The sequence below is a fragment of the Girardinichthys multiradiatus genome, chromosome 1 (assembly GCF_021462225.1).
Source record: "Girardinichthys multiradiatus isolate DD_20200921_A chromosome 1, DD_fGirMul_XY1, whole genome shotgun sequence".
In the NCBI taxonomy this organism is placed as follows: Eukaryota; Metazoa; Chordata; class Actinopteri; order Cyprinodontiformes; family Goodeidae; genus Girardinichthys; species Girardinichthys multiradiatus.
The window spans coordinates 44318240-44338710 of NC_061794.1; the positions used below are offsets into that span (position 1 = coordinate 44318240).

The 20471-nt window shown below is 41.4% G+C and overlaps 2 protein-coding genes across 6 annotated transcripts; both read right to left on the reverse strand.

The window, feature by feature from the left end:
- Window positions 1-1563: 1563 nt before the first annotated feature.
- Window positions 1564-12809, reverse strand: kansl2 (KAT8 regulatory NSL complex subunit 2). 2 transcript variants are annotated; one of them, XM_047368120.1, is made up of 10 exons: window positions 12689-12809; window positions 9746-10001; window positions 9484-9650; window positions 9256-9370; window positions 8783-8946; window positions 8523-8686; window positions 7621-7717; window positions 6685-6938; window positions 2539-2745; window positions 1564-1797 (listed from the first exon to the last, which is right to left on the reverse strand). In XM_047368120.1, the coding sequence occupies exons 2-10, from the start codon at window positions 9994-9996 to the stop codon at window positions 1717-1719; spliced, it is 1500 nt and encodes a 499-aa protein (XP_047224076.1). In that variant the 5' UTR covers window positions 9997-10001; window positions 12689-12809; the 3' UTR covers window positions 1564-1716. The 2 variants fall into 2 exon arrangements, with proteins under 2 accessions (XP_047224076.1, XP_047224084.1); XM_047368128.1 differs by having other exon boundaries at window positions 9746-9998; window positions 12689-12808.
- Window positions 12810-12909: 100 nt separating this feature from the next.
- ccnt1 (cyclin T1) lies at window positions 12910-20084 on the reverse strand. Of its 4 annotated transcripts, none has more exons than XM_047368086.1 (9): window positions 19887-20084; window positions 19020-19101; window positions 18793-18921; window positions 18001-18061; window positions 17532-17594; window positions 17394-17448; window positions 16195-16358; window positions 15990-16060; window positions 12910-15910 (listed from the first exon to the last, which is right to left on the reverse strand). In XM_047368086.1, exons 1-9 carry the CDS (start codon window positions 20057-20059, stop codon window positions 14645-14647), a joined length of 2064 nt encoding a protein of 687 aa, XP_047224042.1. In that variant the 5' UTR covers window positions 20060-20084; the 3' UTR covers window positions 12910-14644. The 4 variants fall into 4 exon arrangements, with proteins under 4 accessions (XP_047224042.1, XP_047224051.1, XP_047224067.1 ...); XM_047368095.1 differs by having other exon boundaries at window positions 17394-17439; window positions 19887-20083; XM_047368111.1 differs by lacking the exons at window positions 18001-18061; window positions 19887-20084 and having other exon boundaries at window positions 17394-17439.
- Between the last annotated feature and the right edge of the window lie 387 nt (window positions 20085-20471).

Below are 20471 nucleotides of genomic sequence, written 5' to 3' on the forward strand. Positions count from 1 at the left end.
AGCTGTATGCCAAAATCATCCGTATTAAGACAATAAAAGACCTGAAATATTTCAGTTAGTGTGCAATGAATCTAAAATATATGAATGTTAAATTTTCATCATGACATTATGGAAAATAATGAACTTTATCACAATATGCTAATATTTTGAGAAGGACCTGTTCTTTTCCTTCCCATAGAAAGTACTCCTGGATCAGTGCTTCTTTGTTCTCTTTGTGTCTCTGCTCTGTTCTCTCAAACCCCGAGTCGGTTGTGGCAGATGGCCGCTCACACTGAGCCTGGTTCTGGTTCTGCTGGAGGTTTCTTCCTGTTAAAAGGGAGTTTTTCCTCTCCACTGTCTCTACATGCTCATCTGGGAGGAGTGAATGCTGCAAGTCACTGACTGGATGCAATCTGCTGGGTTTCCTTAGATAGAAAAACGTTTTATCTAATTTGAATAAATAACTGAATCTGACTGCACTGTTCAATGGTTACGATTAATTGGAATGTATGAACCTGACTTTGTGAAGTGCCTTGAGACGACATGTGTTGTGAATTGGCGCTATATAAATAAAACTGAATTGAATTGAATCACAGAATGGTTTGAACCAAAAAAAGTCATAAAATGTGGAGATCCTTTAGGTCATCAGAAACCTGTTCACTTAGTGTTCTCAGGACCAGACCTAAACCAGGGAAAGCAGTGTACAGGTTCTATGCGCCTCAGTTCTGGAACCAAGTCCCTGAAAACCTGAGGTGTGCAGAAGTTGGTTCCTTTAAATTGAGATGAAGGGCACAGACCCAAAACTCTTCATATTCCTTCTGGTATGGAACACCCTGGGATCCTACTTAGATGAGACAGCATCTGGGTCTCCCCTTCCAGACCTCTCACCTCTGTGACTACTTCAGATAACTGGAAGACATTAAATTGATGGATGGATCAAAAAGGTCTGGAAATACACTCCCCCCCCCCCCCCCCCCTCTCTCACACTTATCCCATCCTGAAAAAATAAATAAATCTGCTTCACTACTTTCCTGGATCCTGTAGGAACCCTGGACCTTTTCTAACACCTAAAAGACAACTGAGGGTTCAGCAGTCTCCAGTAGAACATTACCAATAAATATTACTTTTTGAGAGTGAACCCAATGTATCACACAGCTCACTGCTGGAGTTAAACAGGACGCTACACATCAGACCTAAACATCTGCAGAATATCTTCACTTAGAAAAGTGAACACATTTACAGCACCTATCATTAATTTATAGGAAAACTCATTGAATAAAAAAAAAAAAAGCATAATTAGCAGCTAAGATCTCCTTAAAGAGAAACAGCTTTATCAAATATTTCCCATGTTTAATCCACCAGCATTAGTTCTTTTACATAGTTGAAGGTCTTACAAGAACTGCAGAAGCACAAAGTTGCATTTTGCTGGACCTTTTAGATACCTCAGGATTGACCAGTTTTTACTGGTGAGCACCACAGCTGGGGGGGGGGGGGGAACCATTGCTTAGAAACTCACCATGTCTAAGCAGGAGTCTGACAAGCTGACTTTGTTACCAAATTATGCACAGATAGTCAGCTGCTGGCTCCTTGTTCTGGGGTCATCTTTTATTTCAGCACACAAACACTTGAGTACCATCATGTATTTCAGTAGATTAGGAAATGACAGATTCACACGGCCACCTTAGCTGGAACCAAAACTCATTCAAAAAAATGCTTCAAGTTCTTTGTGGAGCCGGTTTATCGAGGAACGTTGGCTGCTGCCAGGTCCAAATCTTGGACCAAGCTGTCATCTTCTCCTCCACCTACGTCTGACACCACCTAAGAGGAAGAAAATAATACTCGGTAAAAATTTTACGGGTGTCACAAGACCAGGAATAAATAATTTCCCTTGACAACTGAACTGAGATGGAGCAAGTTAGTTTAAGAACAGGTTTAAGTTACAGAAGCCAACGTCGAAGGACTGCAAATCCTGCTAATTTGTAAGAGAAGGTTAAACATGTTTTATCTAAGCTGTTCGTCCACTTCAGCCGGTGCTTTCAGCTCTGGCTTGTGATTCTTTTACAGAGCATACAGTAAGCTTCATAAAAAAGGTATTAATGATCAGTTTTAGCCATCTATTAGAGGTCAAACCTTTCAATGTACAGAGCTGATGATCATTATGGCAACAAGAACTTATTGATTTTAACAGAGCAGTTTCCTGCCATGCACCATGGGTGTTGTAGTTTCTTTCATTGCATAACAGCTGCAATCCTCAGTCGAAATACCAAGTCAAACAACAACCTCATCCACCTACTCAGGTGTCCATTATATGAAACATCACCATATTTAACAAAGTTTCCCAATAACATGCTCCAAAATATGATCGGCCATCTTTTTTTTTATTCAGATCTGACGTTAACGTGTAGAACATCACTAACAACCATCTTCAAAAATACCTGTTCAGCTGAAAAACAATCTTTATTTGCTTCTACTCAATCTGTCTTTTCCAGGCTGCAGACAAAGCTGATCATTCATGAGGCGTTACATAGCAGGACAAACAGCCCTAAACTAAAAGTTGACCTGATCATCCATGATGGCATCCACATCTCTCTCTGAAAGCTCCTGTCCTGACGTGTCCAGGTCCACCTGATCTGGGTCCTCTCCTGTTAAGATGTCCATTGGGGCCTCAGCAATGGCTCTGATAGTCTGGTCTTCCAGGGCGAGGGCTGTGTCAAACTGCAGGGGGGAGGGAGGACCCTGCATACCATCCCCTTCCACATCCAGGTCCTGCAAAACACACACAAAAAAAAAACACTATTAAGACCTTATCATTGAAGGATTAAAAAAAAAACAAAAAACGATTTATCAATAAGCTAAAATGACTGGTTCATGTTTAGGGAACATCTAATTAAACAAGTTAGTTGCCATGACGATCACCTTTACACAACCAAGCCTTAAATGTGGCAAATTGATGCCAACTCCTTGTCAATGCCTCACTATTGCCCTCTGCTGCCTATAAATGGAATAAACGTTTCCAACCAACCAAATGTAGCTACAGAAATGATTTTTATAGGCCAAATATTTCTGATGCATAAATTAACCTGAATGTGCACACCTTTGAGTATCAGATTAAATTAATTGGTAAATTGGATTCTCATCAATGCATAGATTTTACCCTTCAGACTAACTGGCCCTCATGCTGAGCTTTAGCTACAGCTACATGAAGACAGTAGCTAATCTGTGACAACTGATGTATTGTTGTGGTGTGTAAATCTTTGGTCACTTGATATTTTTTCAGAAGCCAGTAAAGAAAAACAAAAACACGTTAATTAGTTTTAAAAATCCCCAAATAGATTTGAACCGTTTAACACTGGTCCTGAATATGTATCATTTTTAAATATGAAAAGAAAATTAAACAAATGTCCCTTTCTGATATCCATTTGTCACCATAAACAAGATAAAGGGATTACATTTGAAACCACAAATCTGATGTTTTCTCTTTCCCATTGTGGTTCCTGAGAGGAAAATCTAATGAGCAACACATGCAGGATCTTTGGTTCTGGTATTGTGTTTGTTTTTGCTCCAGAGGCGTTTCAATTGAACCTTAAACCTCAGCTGTCCGTTCTACCTCTACATACCAGGAGGACAGGAGCAAGGGAAGCACTTTATTCACACTATGGAGGGCACTAGGTCAAAGGATGACGGTGTTTTATCAGTCACCTTTTGTCCAATTCCTCTTGGCTGTACAGAAAGTAGAGCCGCACAAAAGATCAAATCATATTCATCATTTCAATGTCAGTATGTGCAATATTGCAATAGCAAAAGACTTGGACGCAGTATTTTTCAAGACAATATTTGAAGTGTCAGGCGTTCCCACTTTGCACATCAGTAATACAGGTCCTTCTCAAAATATTAGCATATTGTGATAAAGTTCATTATTTTCCATAATGTCATGATGAAAATTTAACATTCATATATTTTAGATTCATTGCACACTAACTGAAATATTTCAGGTCTTTTATTGTCTTAATACGGATGATTTTGGCATACAGCTCATGAAAACCCAAAATTCCTATCTCACAAAATTAGCATATTTTATCCGACCAATAAAAGAAAAGTGTTTTTAATACAAAAAACGTCAACCTTCAAATAATCATGTACAGTTATGCACTCAATACTTGGTCGGGAATCCGTTTGCAGAAATGACTGCTTCAATGCGGCGTGGCATGGAGGCAATCAGCCTGTGGCACTGCTGAGGTCTTATGGAGGCCCAGGATGCTTCGATAGCGGCCTTTAGCTCATCCAGAGTGTTGGGTCTTGAGTCTCTCAACGTTCTCTTCACAATATCCCACAGATTCTCTATGGGGTTCAGGTCAGGAGAGTTGGCAGGCCAATTGAGCACAGTGATACCATGGTCAGTAAACCATTTACCAGTGGTTTTGGCACTGTGAGCAGGTGCCAGGTCGTGCTGAAAAATGAAATCTTCATCTCCATAAAGCTTTTCAGCAGATGGAAGCATGAAGTGCTCCAAAATCTCCTGATAGCTAGCTGCATTGACCCTGCCCTTGATAAAACACAGTGGACCAACACCAGCAGCTGACACGGCACCCCAGACCATCACTGACTGTGGGTACTTGACACAGGACTTCTGGCATTTTGGCATTTCCTTCTCCCCAGTCTTCCTCCAGACTCTGGCACCTTGATTTCCGAATGACATGCAGAATTTGCTTTCATCCGAAAAAAGTACTTTGGACCACTGAGCAACAGTCCAGTGCTGCTTCTCTGTAGCCCAGGTCAGGCGCTTCTGCCGCTGTTTCTGGTTCAAAAGTGGCTTGACCTGGGGAATGCAGCACCTGTAGCCCATTTCCTGCACACACCTGTGCACGGTGGCTCTGGATGTTTCTACTCCAGACTCAGTCCACTGCTTCCGCAGGTCCCCCAAGGTCTGGAATCGGCCCTTCTCCACAATCTTCCTCAGGGTCCGGTCACCTCTTCTCGTTGTGCAGCGTTTTCTGCCACACTTTTTCCTTCCCACAGACTTCCCACTGAGGTGCCTTGATACAGCACTCTGGGAACAGCCTATTCGTTCAGAAATGTCTTTCTGTGTCTTACCCTCTTGCTTGAGGGTGTCAATAGTGGCCTTCTGGACAGCAGTCAGGTCGGCAGTCTTACCCATGATTGGGGTTTTGAGTGATGAACCAGGCTGGGAGTTTTAAAGGCCTCAGGAATCTTTTGCAGGTGTTTAGAGTTAACTCGTTGATTCAGATGATTAGGTTCATAGCTCGTTTAGAGACCCTTTTAATGATATGCTAATTTTGTGAGATAGGAATTTTGGGTTTTCATGAGCTGTATGCCAAAATCATCCATATTAAGACAATAAAAGACCTGAAATATTTCAGTTAGTGTGCAATGAATCTAAAATATATGAATGTTAAATTTTCATCATGACATTATGGAAAATAATTAACTTTATCACAATATGCTAATATTTTGAGGAGGACCTGTACAGTAACTAGCCAAAAGTACTGGGTCTCACAACCAAATCAATGAATTCTGGAGTTCAAATCACTTCCTGCAGGTGTTTAAAGTTTGGTGTGAAGAAACCTGACTGGTCCGCTCAGAGTCCTGACCTCAACCTTCTTTAAAACCTTTGGGAGGAATGACAGCGGAGGCTGCAGTTCTGGTTTTCTCATCCAACTATGAACTCACTCCTAATAGAGTAGTTAAAGTTGCTATTCCTGGCAACAGTGGGTCCATCAACAACCTGGACCTTACAGGTTGAGAATAGGATGTCATCAAAGTTCATCTGCACGTAGAGGTAGACAGACAAATACTTTTGGCAATAATAGGGTATGTCTGGCCAGGTAGGATGGACCTCCATCTCCACACCTGATCTTCGCATCGGATGCCAAAAAGAACCAGCAAATCCGACAGGTCAGTTTAATGGATCTTAGACTACCAGAGAGATTGAAGTGAAATCTACAGATAAATCAATCAGAACTTTCAGCTGATTGGGTCAGATCAGTACTCAGCAGGTCAAACACAGAAAAAAAAAACAACTTTGATTTCCTTTTGAGTTCAGTGAAAATCAACCGGTGATTGAGAAACTGGTTTTCTGCATAAATGGGGATATTCTTCCAGGTTCCCTATTTTTTGGTTGGATTTCTGCCTCAACAGAATCAAAGAACACGCTTTTTTTTTTTTTTTAAGACTAAGAAAAATTATTTTTTATAAAGACTGATCAGTACTTTTTTTTTATTTTATTTAAAACCAAAATAAGAACAATTTCCTGGAGCAAACCATGGAGATTGAGGTAAAAACTGCAGAATTAAAAAAGATCTATTGAGGACAAAGAGTTAATTTTCTGGAAAGTAGAGTCTATTATTCTTATCCTTTACCTTGTGTGTATCTGCATGCTTTCATGTCACTTTGCTGCTCGTACACCTGAATTTCCCCACTGTGGGACAATAGAGAATATTTCTATTCTATTCAATCTACAACAGGACCAGACTGTAGCCACTGTTTTCACATACATCATTAAACTTTAACCCCTTAACAGAAGCAGTCTTTAAAATCAATAATGCCTAAAAGAACTGCATTGCAAGGAGATATACTGTATCCATAAAAGCAGTAGACTGTAAAAACTCCTGTTATTTTTGAAATGATCGTCCTATTGTTAAGAGAAGGTGTAGGTTGGCAGAGATCAGAGCACAGCTTATAACATACATCACTGAACTCCAGGGGGAGGCTCTCCGTGGGCTGAAGCTCTGCTGCGCTCAGGTACATATCTTTGCTGACAGGGGTGAAGTGCTCCTGTGGTGGAGGTTCCTGCTCTGGCTGGTACATGGGTGGCGGCAGAGTGAGGTGGAGCGGGCAGCGAGGATCATCGGACTGACCCATGTGGACGGTACGGTTGCAGGGAGCGTCTTTCAGCCCCGGGCAGATTTTAAAAAGCACCTGATTGCCGTCCTGGCAGATGTCTGAGCGTCACGTCATTGAGGAAAATTAGAACAATGTCACACAAACACTTAAATGCACTTTGTGTTTTTATCTGTAAAAAGGTGCTATATAAAGTTTACTTACTTAAAAAACTACAAATACTGCCTCAAAAGGATATTGTGAGTAAAGTGAAACCTACGGCTCAAAGCCACATGGACTCTGATGAGATGTTTCTGTAAGTTTCCTAAAGCCACACCATTTCAGAAACTTACTCTGAGTTTCAGTTACCGATGCAAAATTTAAACATTTAACCAGCTGAGATATAAATGCTTCTCCTGCTATATGCTTCAGACCGTAAACCATTCCTACTATAACCTGCTACTAAAATGACTTAAAAAGTACTGCAGCATTAAAACAGAAACCTAGGCTCACTATGTTATCCTGAATAAAATAGAAAGCAGAAAAAAAAATGTTCCTTCCAACTGAAGTGATTAGTCCATTTAAATCCAGGGGGGAACAAATCAACAGACCATGGGAAGGTTTTATTTGGGCTCCTTTTAAAAAACTAACAGCTACTGCAAGCTGCTGCTTTTGATCTGAGCCGAAGATGAGAGAAAAGACAACGACTTCATGGGTGGAACTCTCTAGTTTCAGTCCACACATCTGGGGTTCATCACCTAGGAACAAACCACTGATACACCTTATGAAAACAGTAAAGGATACGTGAGAGACAGTGTCTGGCCATCGGGAGGCAGGGACTGGTACATCTGACTCCATCAACAAAGGCCATACATATTTCACTCACCGTTCTCATGTGGAGCTACAAGACAAGGCAATAAATATCAGGGAGGAAAAGGACAAAAACAAAATGAAACTGTAAAAAAAAGATAAATCTATATCAGGATGTTAGCTCTCATACAATCTGACTCGCTCTACCTGAACCTCTGATCAAAATTCATTTCTACACAAACAACTTAATCAAACTGCATCAGTCGCTGTGAGGTGGTGCACAGAAACCTTTATGGATCAGTGGAGTAAAAGAATTTGCAACAAGGACGGAAAAGAACAGAGGACATATGAAGATTTCAGCAATAAATAACTCTACTTCATAATCCATGCACTGACTGATTATTCTGATATACTTCTAGTATGTCAGTGGTAAAAATGTCAGAAAGCACACTTCCTGACTCACCACAAAAGATTAAGATTGTTCTGTATTTTATTCTGTATCTTTTTCTATGGATAAAAAGTTTGATTTTCTTGGGATTTTTTGAGATTTTAAACAGACTGAAATAATCTCCACTTCCACATCTGACCACCCCGTAGCAACGTGTCAGTTAACAGTCCAAAGCTTTTTGCTGCCATTATTTATTTAACACCCAATGAGTTTGAATGCAGACGAGTTTATCATCATTACGGTGACATTCTCTGCCCCCAGTTTGGAAATCTAGAACTTAAACTCTTTTCTAGGAATGAATCTGCATCAATAAAATGGTCTCTCATTTTCTCTTGAAAGATGCTCCAAACCAGGACATAAACATGACCACTCAGAGCCCTGGACTCCATCTGTAACACCCACTGTTCCAGGTCCCCATCCAACATAGTTCTCTGCAGGCTTTATTTACCTGAGAGGCTCCTTCTGTCACAGCCTGCCTCCTCTCTCTAAGCTGTCGATGCAGCAGTGCTTCTACACCATATCGGCGACGGTATCGGCGCAAAGCCTTGAGCTTCTTCAGGTTCTCCCTCTCCTTCATAGAAAGACCTTCAGGCCCAGTTATTAGACTACTTCCTGCCATCACCAAAAACAAATACAGCTTTTTAAAGAACCACCACATGGAAAAATCTCCTCAAATGCTTTTTGGCGGAAGGTAGTAGAACTTTCTACCCAAAGTTTCATGCTCCAGTTTACGATTTTGCAGATATCTGCGCTTTTTCTCCTTAAGCAGATGCTGCAGGCGCTTAAACTGGTCAATATAAAGGGACTGCAGCCTGATGAGCTTTTCTCGAGTGATCAGTGCCACTTCCTCTGCTGTGTAAACTCCCGCATGTCTACAAATGCACAACATAAAAACAAAGAATCAAAATCAGTACAGCTACAATATTAGCAGTTAAGGTTTAATGCTTTTGCATTGGTGTGCAATATTTTTAATTACAACAAAATATTTAATTGATATGAAACCTTACAATAAGAAATAATTCATGTCTTTGCACAAGTTAAAAACATTATAGATTGTCTTTTTTTTTTTTTTTACTTCTTAAATTTTCAGAGAATATTATAATTTTGCCTGGAAATAGTTTTAAAACAATAAAAACTATTTATGTATCATGAACAAAACATGGTTGAATGGTTCATCTTACTTCAGAGGATCTTCATGATCGCTGTCAACACTATCAGCCTCGCTGTCGGGATCTCCTCTCCAGGTCTGGTCCAACACCAGGGGGCCCTGCTCCTCTTCACTTAGACTTTCTTCATCTGCAGAAAAAAATGGGATTAGATGCCAAAACATGCAGTTTCCACCCATACAATTATTTGATCTCCTAAGGTAAAGTCTGCATCTGAGTTTGTAGTCAAACTAAAGATGTTACCCGGAATGCGGCTGGCCTCGGAGCGTCCTCCGTCTAGACTCTCCGATCGGTTGAAGCAGCTGAGCTGGGACAACAAAGCCTCTGGAGATGGACCTGAAGAAGCCTTCCTCATCTGAGCTCGTAGAGCCATCGCATTCCTACGAGCGTGCTCGGCACAGAACGTCACCCTGCCAGAGAAACATGTAAAGATGCAAAACGATTTCAAAGCTTTGCATTTGAATCGGTCAGCAACTAAAAGGACGAAACATGACCTTCCACATACCCATCTTTCCTCTCGGCCTTTGGAGCAGCGTTGGGACAGCGCTTGCCGTTCTTGGCAGAGGCGTAGCTACACTGTTTGTACGGTGCGTTTTTGTCTTCCAAAATGTGTTTGATACAGAACTCGAAGCCCTCCTGACGAGGCTGGATACACGGTCGCTGGGTGAAGGCGCAGGCCTGGGGTTCCTGGGGTCGGGCCGCCTGAGTCACCCGGTTACGACTCGAGGGCAGAACATGTATCCGTATTCTGTTCATTTCTTCTGGAGACAAGGAAAAACGAAAGAAATTAAATCTAGAATTGATGGATTTTCTATGACTCTCTGTTTGATAAATTTATTTTTTAAATTAGTGTTCAACCTGGGCTTAAAGCATGAAACAGATGCTTGTTTTTCACCCCTTTGATTTTAAGCAGAGGTGGACAAGTCCAGCCCTCATGGAACAGTGCCCTGAATGTTTTAGATGCATTTCTGCTTTTACAAACCCAGATAAAACAAAATATCAACATCATGTTTCTCGGCTGGCCTGGGAACGCCTTGGGATTCCCCTGGACGAGCTGGCCCACGTGACTGGGGAGAGGGAAGTCTGGGGCCCTGTCCCAGTACTCGCACTTCCACCCTTGTGACCCTGAATTGCGCGTTCCCGTTGATGGTTCGAGTGTGTAGTGTGTCCCGATTCTCCAGAGTGGTCCTTAGCCCCACCCCCTTTGTGCCCTCAATCCACACTTAGATGCAGGCTTCGCCAAAGTATATTACCCACAATTCACTGCTGCAGATGACGTTCTGAGCAAAAACCAATCACAAGCATCAACATAATCAACCATCAAATCAGAATAATAAGAACTGCGTAAACTTTAGACAGCAAGCCGACAAATATATATATATTTTTTACTGGTTTTCCAGGCTCAACATTGTAAGAAACCACTGGGTTCAGAGTGAGTCTGGGCAGTCATTAGGCCAGAACACTGAAGTTACCTTTCAAACAAACACTGGCGCGGCGAGAGTCTGGTGTAAAAGCCTCCGTCGCTTCCTGCACTTTCTTCTCAAAACAATTGCTTGTTGCAGTTTTAAAATATGTTTTTTAGCAGCAAGACTGGGAAAACAGCGCTGGTTCCCGCCCTTTTTAATGTTGCAGGTACGGTGCAGAGGTGCAAGTCGATGACGTAACCCCTACTGTCCCTATTCTCCAATTTTGCACGCTTGTAACCTGCGCACTTCAACCCCTACGTGCACTTGTACACACTTCATAGAGGGGCGTAGGGTGTAGTGTGGGAATTGGAACGGGGCCTGGGTCTCTCTGCTTAGGCTGCTGCCCCCGCGACCCGACACCGGATAAGTGAAAGACAACGGATGGATGGATCAACAACTATCCAAAGTGATCCAAGAAAGAAACAGTGGTGAACCGCCAAGTGGGTAATATGTGACCAAGGCTCAGTGGTCAATGTGGGTAGCAAAGGCGGGCCTATGTGGTCCGGTCCAACAGCTTAAGTTGCTGTTGAAGTCAATGCTGGTCCTGATGGAAAGCTGTCAGAATACACCAACATCATCTTTACAGTTAGGACCACAAAGCAATGAAGAAGGTGGTCTAGTTAAATGAGCAGTTTATTCTTTTGCATCACATTGATGGTCGGGTGTTCCAGCTCCAAGGGCACACGACACTAGGGTGCAATATGTGGAAATATCCAGAGTGACACTTTGGACAAAGTTTTGTGGAAAACCTTGGATGCTGCATCCATGTGGATGTTACGTTGACATATACCACCTACCCAGGCCTTGTGGCACACCATGTATGGTTTAATGGAAACCGAACTCCCAAATGGCCATTTCAGCAGGATAACACACCATGCCCCAAAACAAAATCTTAAATTGTTGGACCTTTCCTCCAAATTCCTGAGATCTCATGCCAATCGAGCTTCTGTGGATCGTGCTGTAGAAACAAGTCCAGTCCATGTAGGTTTCACCTCACATCTTGCTGGCCTTAAAAGATCTGTTGCTACCATCTTGGTCCAAAAACCTCCTTAGTGGAGCACCATGTCTTTACAGGTCAGGGATGTTTCTGGCAGCAAAAGAGGGGCCACCACATCATTATCTCAGTACTTCTCAGTTTGGCTGGATTTGTCCTAAAAACAACCACCATTTGCTACTATTAACACAGCGTAACCAGTTATAGAAAGTACTCCTGTAACAATGTTTCTGTAGATTTGTGTCTGCTCTGTTCTCTCAATCCCTCATCGATCTCGGTAGATGTCAGCTTTCACCGAGTTGGGTTGTGCTGGAGGTTTCTCCCAATTTGACAGCACTGTACAATAACTAGGATCAAATAGGAATGTCTATGATTGGATTTTAATCTGCTCATATGTCTGGACTGATTTAAATATCTAATTCTGAATATGAACTGGGATCGTCTGTCTTTGAGGCGGGTTAGTTAGGTCTTATATTTGTTATGAATGATCGTGGTGTGCGAGAAATGTTATTTAAGAATCTTAGACCTACTTTCATATCAAAAAATACGTTTATCTTAACTGAAACAACGTACAGTTAAAGGTCGTTATATTCTAAGTTCTACACTTACACCATTTAACTAACTTTCAGACGTGTTTCAGATAAAATGTCAACACACCTGCTCTATAAAAACGAGAAAATTCATCATAATAACAAAGATGACATTTCATTATGGTACAGCACTCGGAACAAGTGCCATTTCAGGGATCCGACTACGCGCTACAAGCTTTAGCCCGCCTCTCTTTACTGCGTCACTATTTCAGTTGAGGAGTCGCCATCTTTGTCTGGCAGATAGCATCGTCAGCTAACTGCTACATGAAATAATCCTCTGCAAACGTAACAGCTCTAACAACCACGGCCAAAAATCAGCCGCAGATCTTTATATCTTTAAAGCACGTAGGAACCATGCTGTACGCAGAGCCTCGGTTTGTAAATGTAAAGCCGCTTACCTTCCTGTTAGGCGTCCGAACCAACGATGCGTCCTGAACTACAATAAGGCGACTTCTCCTCAGATTACAACCAATGCCTCAACCTGGCCCCACCCACTCCCAGCGATAACTGGCCGGAACTACACATTTTAAGGCTCATGATTGGCTAATCCACCGATCAATCAAATTGGAACCAGCTTGCTTTCCAACACGCCCAATGAACAAATTAAAGTCTAAACCCCTTTTTCTTAAAATATTTATTGACTTCCGGAATAAAGCAACCACATTTTATCAAAAACAGTTCACATATAACTTATTAAATGAAAAAAATCCAATCTTTTTATTTCCAGACCTGAGTGTCAATAAAAACACCAAGAAATGAAACATGAAACGTAAGCTTTTGTAAATGTGATTTTTGCATTGTTAGGTTGCATGAGTGTCTTCCATTCACCTTATATATGGTCGATAAAAATGAGTCATTTTTTCCTCACAGCATGTTTATGCTTAATACTTACACTGAAACATTTGTCCCAATTAGATAATTTGTTTTTAAAATGACAATATATTGGAAATCTATTCTAGTAGTTTTACCATTATACATGTAACACTATCAATTTCATTGTAGGCTCACCTACAAAGATAAATATTCAGTGCATTCACCATTTCCCTGTTACAACGAAACGCTATAAGAAAAGAAAGCCTCTTTTCTAGCATATTTATCATTTATGAGGGGATTTAAATACAATTACATAGCTGATTTGTTGTACTGTATTACCATAATCTGCTTTAAACATTTTTACATAAAAAATGATTAAAAAAAAGAAGCAGGTTAAGAGCAGTAATATCACACAATCAAACCAATATAAAGCTTTGATGTGAATGAAATGTACAGCCAACAAATAGAACATCTGCTGTTTTGCTGAAGCATAAAATTTAAACATTTTCTATGGGACTACATGTTCAAGACTGTTGGATGGAGGTATGCCCATCTAGGACTGTAGTTATAGAGGAGGTGCAAAGACTTTTAAAAAGTGGTCATTTTTGGATGGATTAAAAAGAACAAGCTCAGGATTAATAACATCAGACAACTGTAACATGATTAAAACAGAACAGTGTTAACATGAGTGATTATACATTAAAACATCCTAATAACATAACCATCAAAGATGAGAATACGTCTGTGTGTCCTTCATCATGACTGCACTGGGTAGATATGATTCAACCTTTAGGTTTGTCCGTCTGCTGTATGAAGCTAGTGTATTTACCAAAAAACTGAACATGAACATTTTACAACCATTTAAAACAATGACTGCAACACTTAAAAACTAAATACAAGCTTCATTATTTTACTTTTTTTTGTTGTTGTAATTTTCTGTAACAAAATGAAAGAAAATAAATTCCACATTACAATCTTCATACAAGTACCCCAACTAAGACAGCCACTAGGTATGGAGGCAGGTTAAAAAAAAAAACATTAAAAAAGAAAATATTTAAAAACATGGCTTTGTTGACATGCACTCTCCAACCTGTACAGCCTCGATGAAAGCATCTCTCCCTGTGCATACAGAAAGGAAGGAACCTTAAAGAGTCGACTTATTTTTTTTAAAAAGCACTCAATAAATAACATACTATAAAAAAAAACAGTACAAAAAGGGCTAAAAGATATCTGATGGCAGTTTGAATTTCATTAACACGAAGCCCGTTCCATCATCACATTTCCTTGGAACTGAGCAGAAGAAGAAAAAAATTGTCTTTTGTCCTTTACATTGTTGCAAGGCTTTTAAATTCATTATTTCCCTACATTAAATGTGAAATCTCAAACCACATTATTACATTTCTCTGCTGTCACCCTGAAACTCACATAAAAAAGGTTGGGTGAATATAGTAAAAAAATCATTTTTACAACACTTTACATAATAAGATGGATGTATGTGATTTCAAGTAGAATCTACATATAATAGTCTCCTGATCAGATGCTCATTTGGGCAGTGGTGGAAGAGGAGGAGGCGGTTCTGAAGGCAGGGGCGGGGGTCTGGGATTGTTCCCCCTGGAGCCGCCAGGGAACCGGTAGTCCGCGTACTGGGATCTGTAGTCAAACATGGATGGCTGAGATGGCTGGACGCCTTGCGCGCTCAGCAGTGAGTTCAGCATTTCAAAAGTGTCCTGGTACTCATTTGACTGGGCCCCACTTGCTGAACTGTGCCCATTAGTGTCCATCTTGTCCCCTTTGGAGTGTGGGAAAGTCCCTTGGTGGTGGGAAAGGCCCAGAGAAGGGAGAACGTCAGAACCATGACCCAGAGTTTGTCCAGATGAGGAAGACAAAGATGGCAGCTGGTAGGGATTTCTGGAGCTCTTGCTGACCTTAGAAGCAGGGTGCGAGCCTGCTAATGAATCTTGGGAATGCGTCCTCTTTCGGGAGCTGGAAGAGGATGAAGAAGTTGATCTAGAGGAATCACTCGGGGCTTTTTTGCTGCTACCCAGCAACCCACTAGAGCCAGATGAATGTTTGTGTGAAGAGGATAGTGAAGCACTGCTGGAGGAGGAATGATGGTGGTGATAATAGTGGTGATGGTGGTGATGGTTAGACCTGTCCCTGTGTTTGTCCCTGCTTTTGCCCTCCTCTCCTGAACCCCCCCTTGGCTTCTCCGGCACTCGTATTTTGACTTTAATGTCCGGATCCTGAGCTCTGTCGCTATGCCCACCGCTGCCACCTACAGGCATCGGAAAACGCATTTTCAGATGTTTGTCGGGCCGCTCCTTCTCCAGAGGTATTTTGAGAATGATGGGTGAGGGGTTGGACATGTCAGAAGATGAGGAACTGGACTGCTGGTGATGATGCTTCCTCTGCTGACCAATGAGAGCCTGCGCAGCATTGGCGTATTCCCTCTTTACGCTGGCCTCCATGTTCTCCAGCTTCCTCTTTTGGGCAGCCAGGACATCAGCGTTCTTGGCACGGTATTCACTCAGTGATACCTTGGCCGGAGTGTGGACCTCATGGTTGGGTGGCTGCTGCTGCTCAGTTCCAACCTGACCCCTTCCGCTCCATGTCGGAGCACTGCCTGGTACTGCCCGGTCCTTGTCACTCACAGATGTGGAAGAGGAGCCGGACGGTGGAGCGGAGAGGCTCATCAGACCTGCTACGGTACTTTCTGACGAGACCATGGAGATCATGCTGATCATGGTGTCTCTCTGGTCACCCTCCTCCTGGACCTTTGGCTTAACTTTTGGAGTTTGACCCCCAGCCTAGGGGAAGGTAGACAGGAAAAACATAAGTGTAAAAATCTCTACAGTGACAAAAAGCTGCTCCTAAGAAACAACGTACCTTCCAGTTTCGAATTCGTTTGAGCCGACTGGGTGTCTTCTCCAGGATTTGAAGAAACTCGTGGGTGAGCTCTACAAAATATTTTCAAGTTTAGAAATAGCTCTAAAGACACTTAAAAGAAGGTACCTTATATATTTATGGTTGAGCTAAAGCTGACCCTTTCTGGTATCTTAAACAGAATAACAGGATAAAATCCAGAACATACCGTCTAACAGCTCAAGTGTAACTGTGGGATCAACATACTCCCACCAGTGTTTCCCATCTGTAGAGACAGGGATTTCCCAGTTGGACCATTTGCAGGCAAGATGGATGCACACACAAGCGACAACAGGTGGACTATACTGCAGGCAAAACGTGGTCAAGTGCAGGCTGGGAATTTATCCGGGAGAGGAATGAAGACCGGAGGCAGAAAAGAGAGAAAGAAACATTTTTAGCATAATCAAATTCTGGAGATCATACAAAAACATGATGAAAGTCAAACTAGACAATCTAAGGGCAGAATACGTGGAAAACATCCAAGTGCCTTGACAAAGCATTTGGACATCTTGTCACATTAAATCCACAAACTTGAATGCATGTTGATGAGGTTTTGCCTAACAGACCAAACACAGTATGTGAGCATTTGGATTCAGCTCCCCTAAATCAGTACTTTGTAGAACCCCCTATTGCTGCACTGACAGCTGCACATCTGTTGGGTTATGGCTCTACCAGGTTACCACATCTACAGACTGAAACTCTCACCCATTCATCTTTGTACTGCAGCTGAAGCTCGGTCATATTGGGTTTAGAGTGTCTGCAAATGGCTGTTTGAGTAGATTTAGGTCTAGACATTCACTGGGCCATTATAGCACATAGATATACGTTGATCTAAACCTTTCAATTGTAATTCTGGCTCTATGTCTACGGTTATTATCCTGCTGAAAAGTCAACCTCTGACAGTATTCCTTTCAGTGGCCTGCGTTGAACTCCACCCATCTTTCAACTATGACCTGAAGAAAATCATCCCTACAGAATATCACCCTGACCTCTCCATCACTGTGATGAAACATCATGACGGTGTGGTCAATTTAATAAGAGAGGTTGTTTGAGGTCATATATAGTATTTTACAACCCAACTCTGCTCTAAACTTCTCAATAGCTTCTCCCTGACCTGCTGTGTTCCTTGGTCTTGATCATGCTGTTTGTTCACTAATGCTCTCTAACAAACCTCTGAGGCCTGAGTAGAATAGCTGGATGAAATCACAGGGTGTTTATTAATTAAAAAACATCAGCATTTTGTTCCACTTTTTCTTGGTCTATTACGTAAAATCCCAGTGAAAGTTTGTGTTTATCATACGTAAAGGTTAAAGAGGCCCTAATACAAGGCGCTGTAAATAAGACTTTTACATTTAACGGTGAGCATACCTGTTGGTGGCCATGAAGTATGATGTTTGGGCCAGATCCTTACTGGCTGGGATAACAGAACAAAATACATATGGAAAATAAGTTTACAGTAAAAATACCAGAACTAAGTTCATCTACAGCTTCAGATATGATACTCACCTCTAACAAGCTGAGTGCACTTAACAACATGAGTGTGAGGATGATCAATTGTGATTTCAAAAGCTGGAATGAAAAAGGGGACAAAAAGGTGGAAGATTTTAATAAAGTGAGCCCAGAACATTACCAATGAACAAATGAACCATTTAGGCTTCATTAAATCCAGTTTCCACGGGAACGTAACAAAGTTCCTGAAAAATCAGAAAATTGGTTTTATTAATTTAAACTCGAAGCCGAAATCTACAGTAATGTGAGAAAAAAAAAAATGTTCCATATGACATTGAGAGAAATAAAGAGCTGGTTTATGTTGTTTAACAGTCATGTGGTGCCTTTGGCACGAGAAACGTATGTCACTTTCCATTGCTGCTAACCACATTTGGCATTTCTGTGAACATAAGTCAGGCAGGTTAGCTTTACAAACACACGTTTCTGGAAGGAAACAAAGGGACCCAGCTTTTCCTTCTAAACTTACCCAGGGTCTGGAGAATTATGCTCTCAAGAATGACCAGGTCTTGGGCTTGTTGCAGGTAAGCCTGAGGTTGAGAGGACAGGCATGTTACTCACTGGGAGGCCTCTATTTGTTGTCAAACAAGAGCTACAGAACATGCTTTGTGGTTTTCAAAATGTTTGCTGGTTCATCTGAAAGGCTTTCCAATAATTTACATTAAGGATGGAGTAATTAGTACTCCCAACAAATGATGTCTCGTCCCACAATGCGTCTTTCCCGTTATGCTGAGGATGCCTTGCAGACTACATGATTAACACCACATAGCACAAACAGATACTCTTGTTTTACAACTGCTAGACATCACAATACCCGGGCAACTGAAACTTTCACAGAGTTTTGTCTCTTCTCTCTCAACTCACATATCAAGCCAGCTAAATATCATTGGTTGGAAAAATGCCCAATGTCCCAAAATAAATACAAACTAAACTTTTATAAATAAAAAGCTCAAAATTACACCCCTCCTCCTTGAAAGGCAGAAGTTAAATAAATGACCTATTGTTTGGAAAATAAAACATTGCTTATAAGTATTAAACATAAAGCACTGTAAAGAGTCAGACACTGCAAAGGTGGGTCCACTGAAATCTAGATAAGTGAGATTGTTTAAATTTTAAAGAGAAAAAAGCCTCAGGTCTCATATATGCCATTTGCGGACACACGAAATTAAAACAAGTCTTTCCGAACCAAAATGCAACAAGTATGTTCACAAACTCCGTTTTGAGGATATGCGGATTAGTTGCATGGGCAACCAAAACTTACATCGCTGCGTACGTCTGGTGAAGGCTCCTGAGGGTTTAGACATGCATGAGCCACCTTGATAACATGTTCTAACTTTCGGGGCTGCTCCTCAACCTTTGCGGCGAGGAAAAGAGCGGCTGGGGAAGTAACCTAAAGGAAAAGAACCCAGCTTAGGATCATCGACATTAAGTTATAAGCAGATGCTTGACGCACAGCCAGCAAGAATGAAAAGGAAAAACAATACCTACATTTCTGTGAAACCTTGTAAAAGACTGGACCATGTAAAACCGATGCATGTACACAATAGCTGTATTGATAGTTAGTTGGGATCTGACACAGGACAGTTAAGGAAAACTGAAAAACAAAATGATGCAAATACACTCGATAATTTCACGTTTAGGTCATTAAAAACAACACAGTGTTAGCCTCTTATTATGTTTCTTCCTATCAGCCATTTTTGTTTATTTGGGTCAAAGCTTTTCATAGCTTTTAAATGAAGAATAAATTACTCCAGAATATCAGCTTGTAAAATGATGTTACTGTTCTGCTTTTTTAATCTACATACACGTTCTTGAAATCAGTTCAAATGCATTCTAATGACATTTGAATGAAAGCTAGAGATATACTCTTAACGGCATCGGAAGAAGTTAAAAACAAAGCTACCTAAACATCAGCGAGTTACCGTAAGAAGAATTACGTCCAAACGCTGCGTTTACATAACTGCTACATTGTTTGAGACGCTCCAAATGAAGTGTCTACAGGAATGATAAGCGGTTTGGCTCCAATGTTTTTCTTACTGAACAGTTACACTGAAGAGGTAAAGCTAATGCTAACGTCTTGAAGGCCTGTGGAGCACGCAGGCCCTGTGGGCTGCGGTTAGCATGTTCGGCAGCCATCGGAAAATATAAACAAGTTAGGGTGGACTAAAATCAGCAGCAATTGCGTTAAACAGCCACGAAACATACAAACAAACAAGAAGGCCTCGTCTGAAGCACAACAACAACAAAAAGGCCACCATGCTCTCGGTCGAGCCGGTGTCGGGAGAAGCTAAACTTTGCTAGCTGCCGAGCTAATGCTAATGTTCGCTACGTGCGACGAACCGCGACAAAAGATACACATTGAGCCGCTGGCCCATGTCCTGGAGGAGGTTCGCTGCCTGTTGTCTGTAGGACAGCTCCTTGTCGGGATCAAGTCCAGCTCGCCGAGATGGGCTGTTGTCGATCTGCTGTCGGTTGTAGTACCATTTGTTGTTACAGCTTGAAGGGGGAGAACGAAACGAAGCCGCCATCACTGAGAAGGACGAGAGTTTAAAATTTCTTCGCGTCACAGGAACCTACGTCACACACAAGGGAGCGGTGCAGTTCCACCGACGACCAGCAGGTGTCTCTAAACCCGCGTTCAAGTCGGTTTTACAAACCAACAAAACACCATACGGCACAAAAATAGAAGATTCTGGCTTCTGATAACATTGATTAAAACATTAAATTATGGTTTTTTTTATTATTTAAAGGTGAATCTTTATTTCACATTCAGATTTGGAAGATTCTCAAAAGGTAAAATTTGACACATAGTTAACATCTGAACACAGATTCAAAACCTGAGAGCTTTGCTTACATCTCTTGCTATATTTAAAGTTTAAGATATAGTGCTATGAAAAAGTATTCGCAATCCCAAACGTTTCTTCTGTTTTTGCTGTTTTC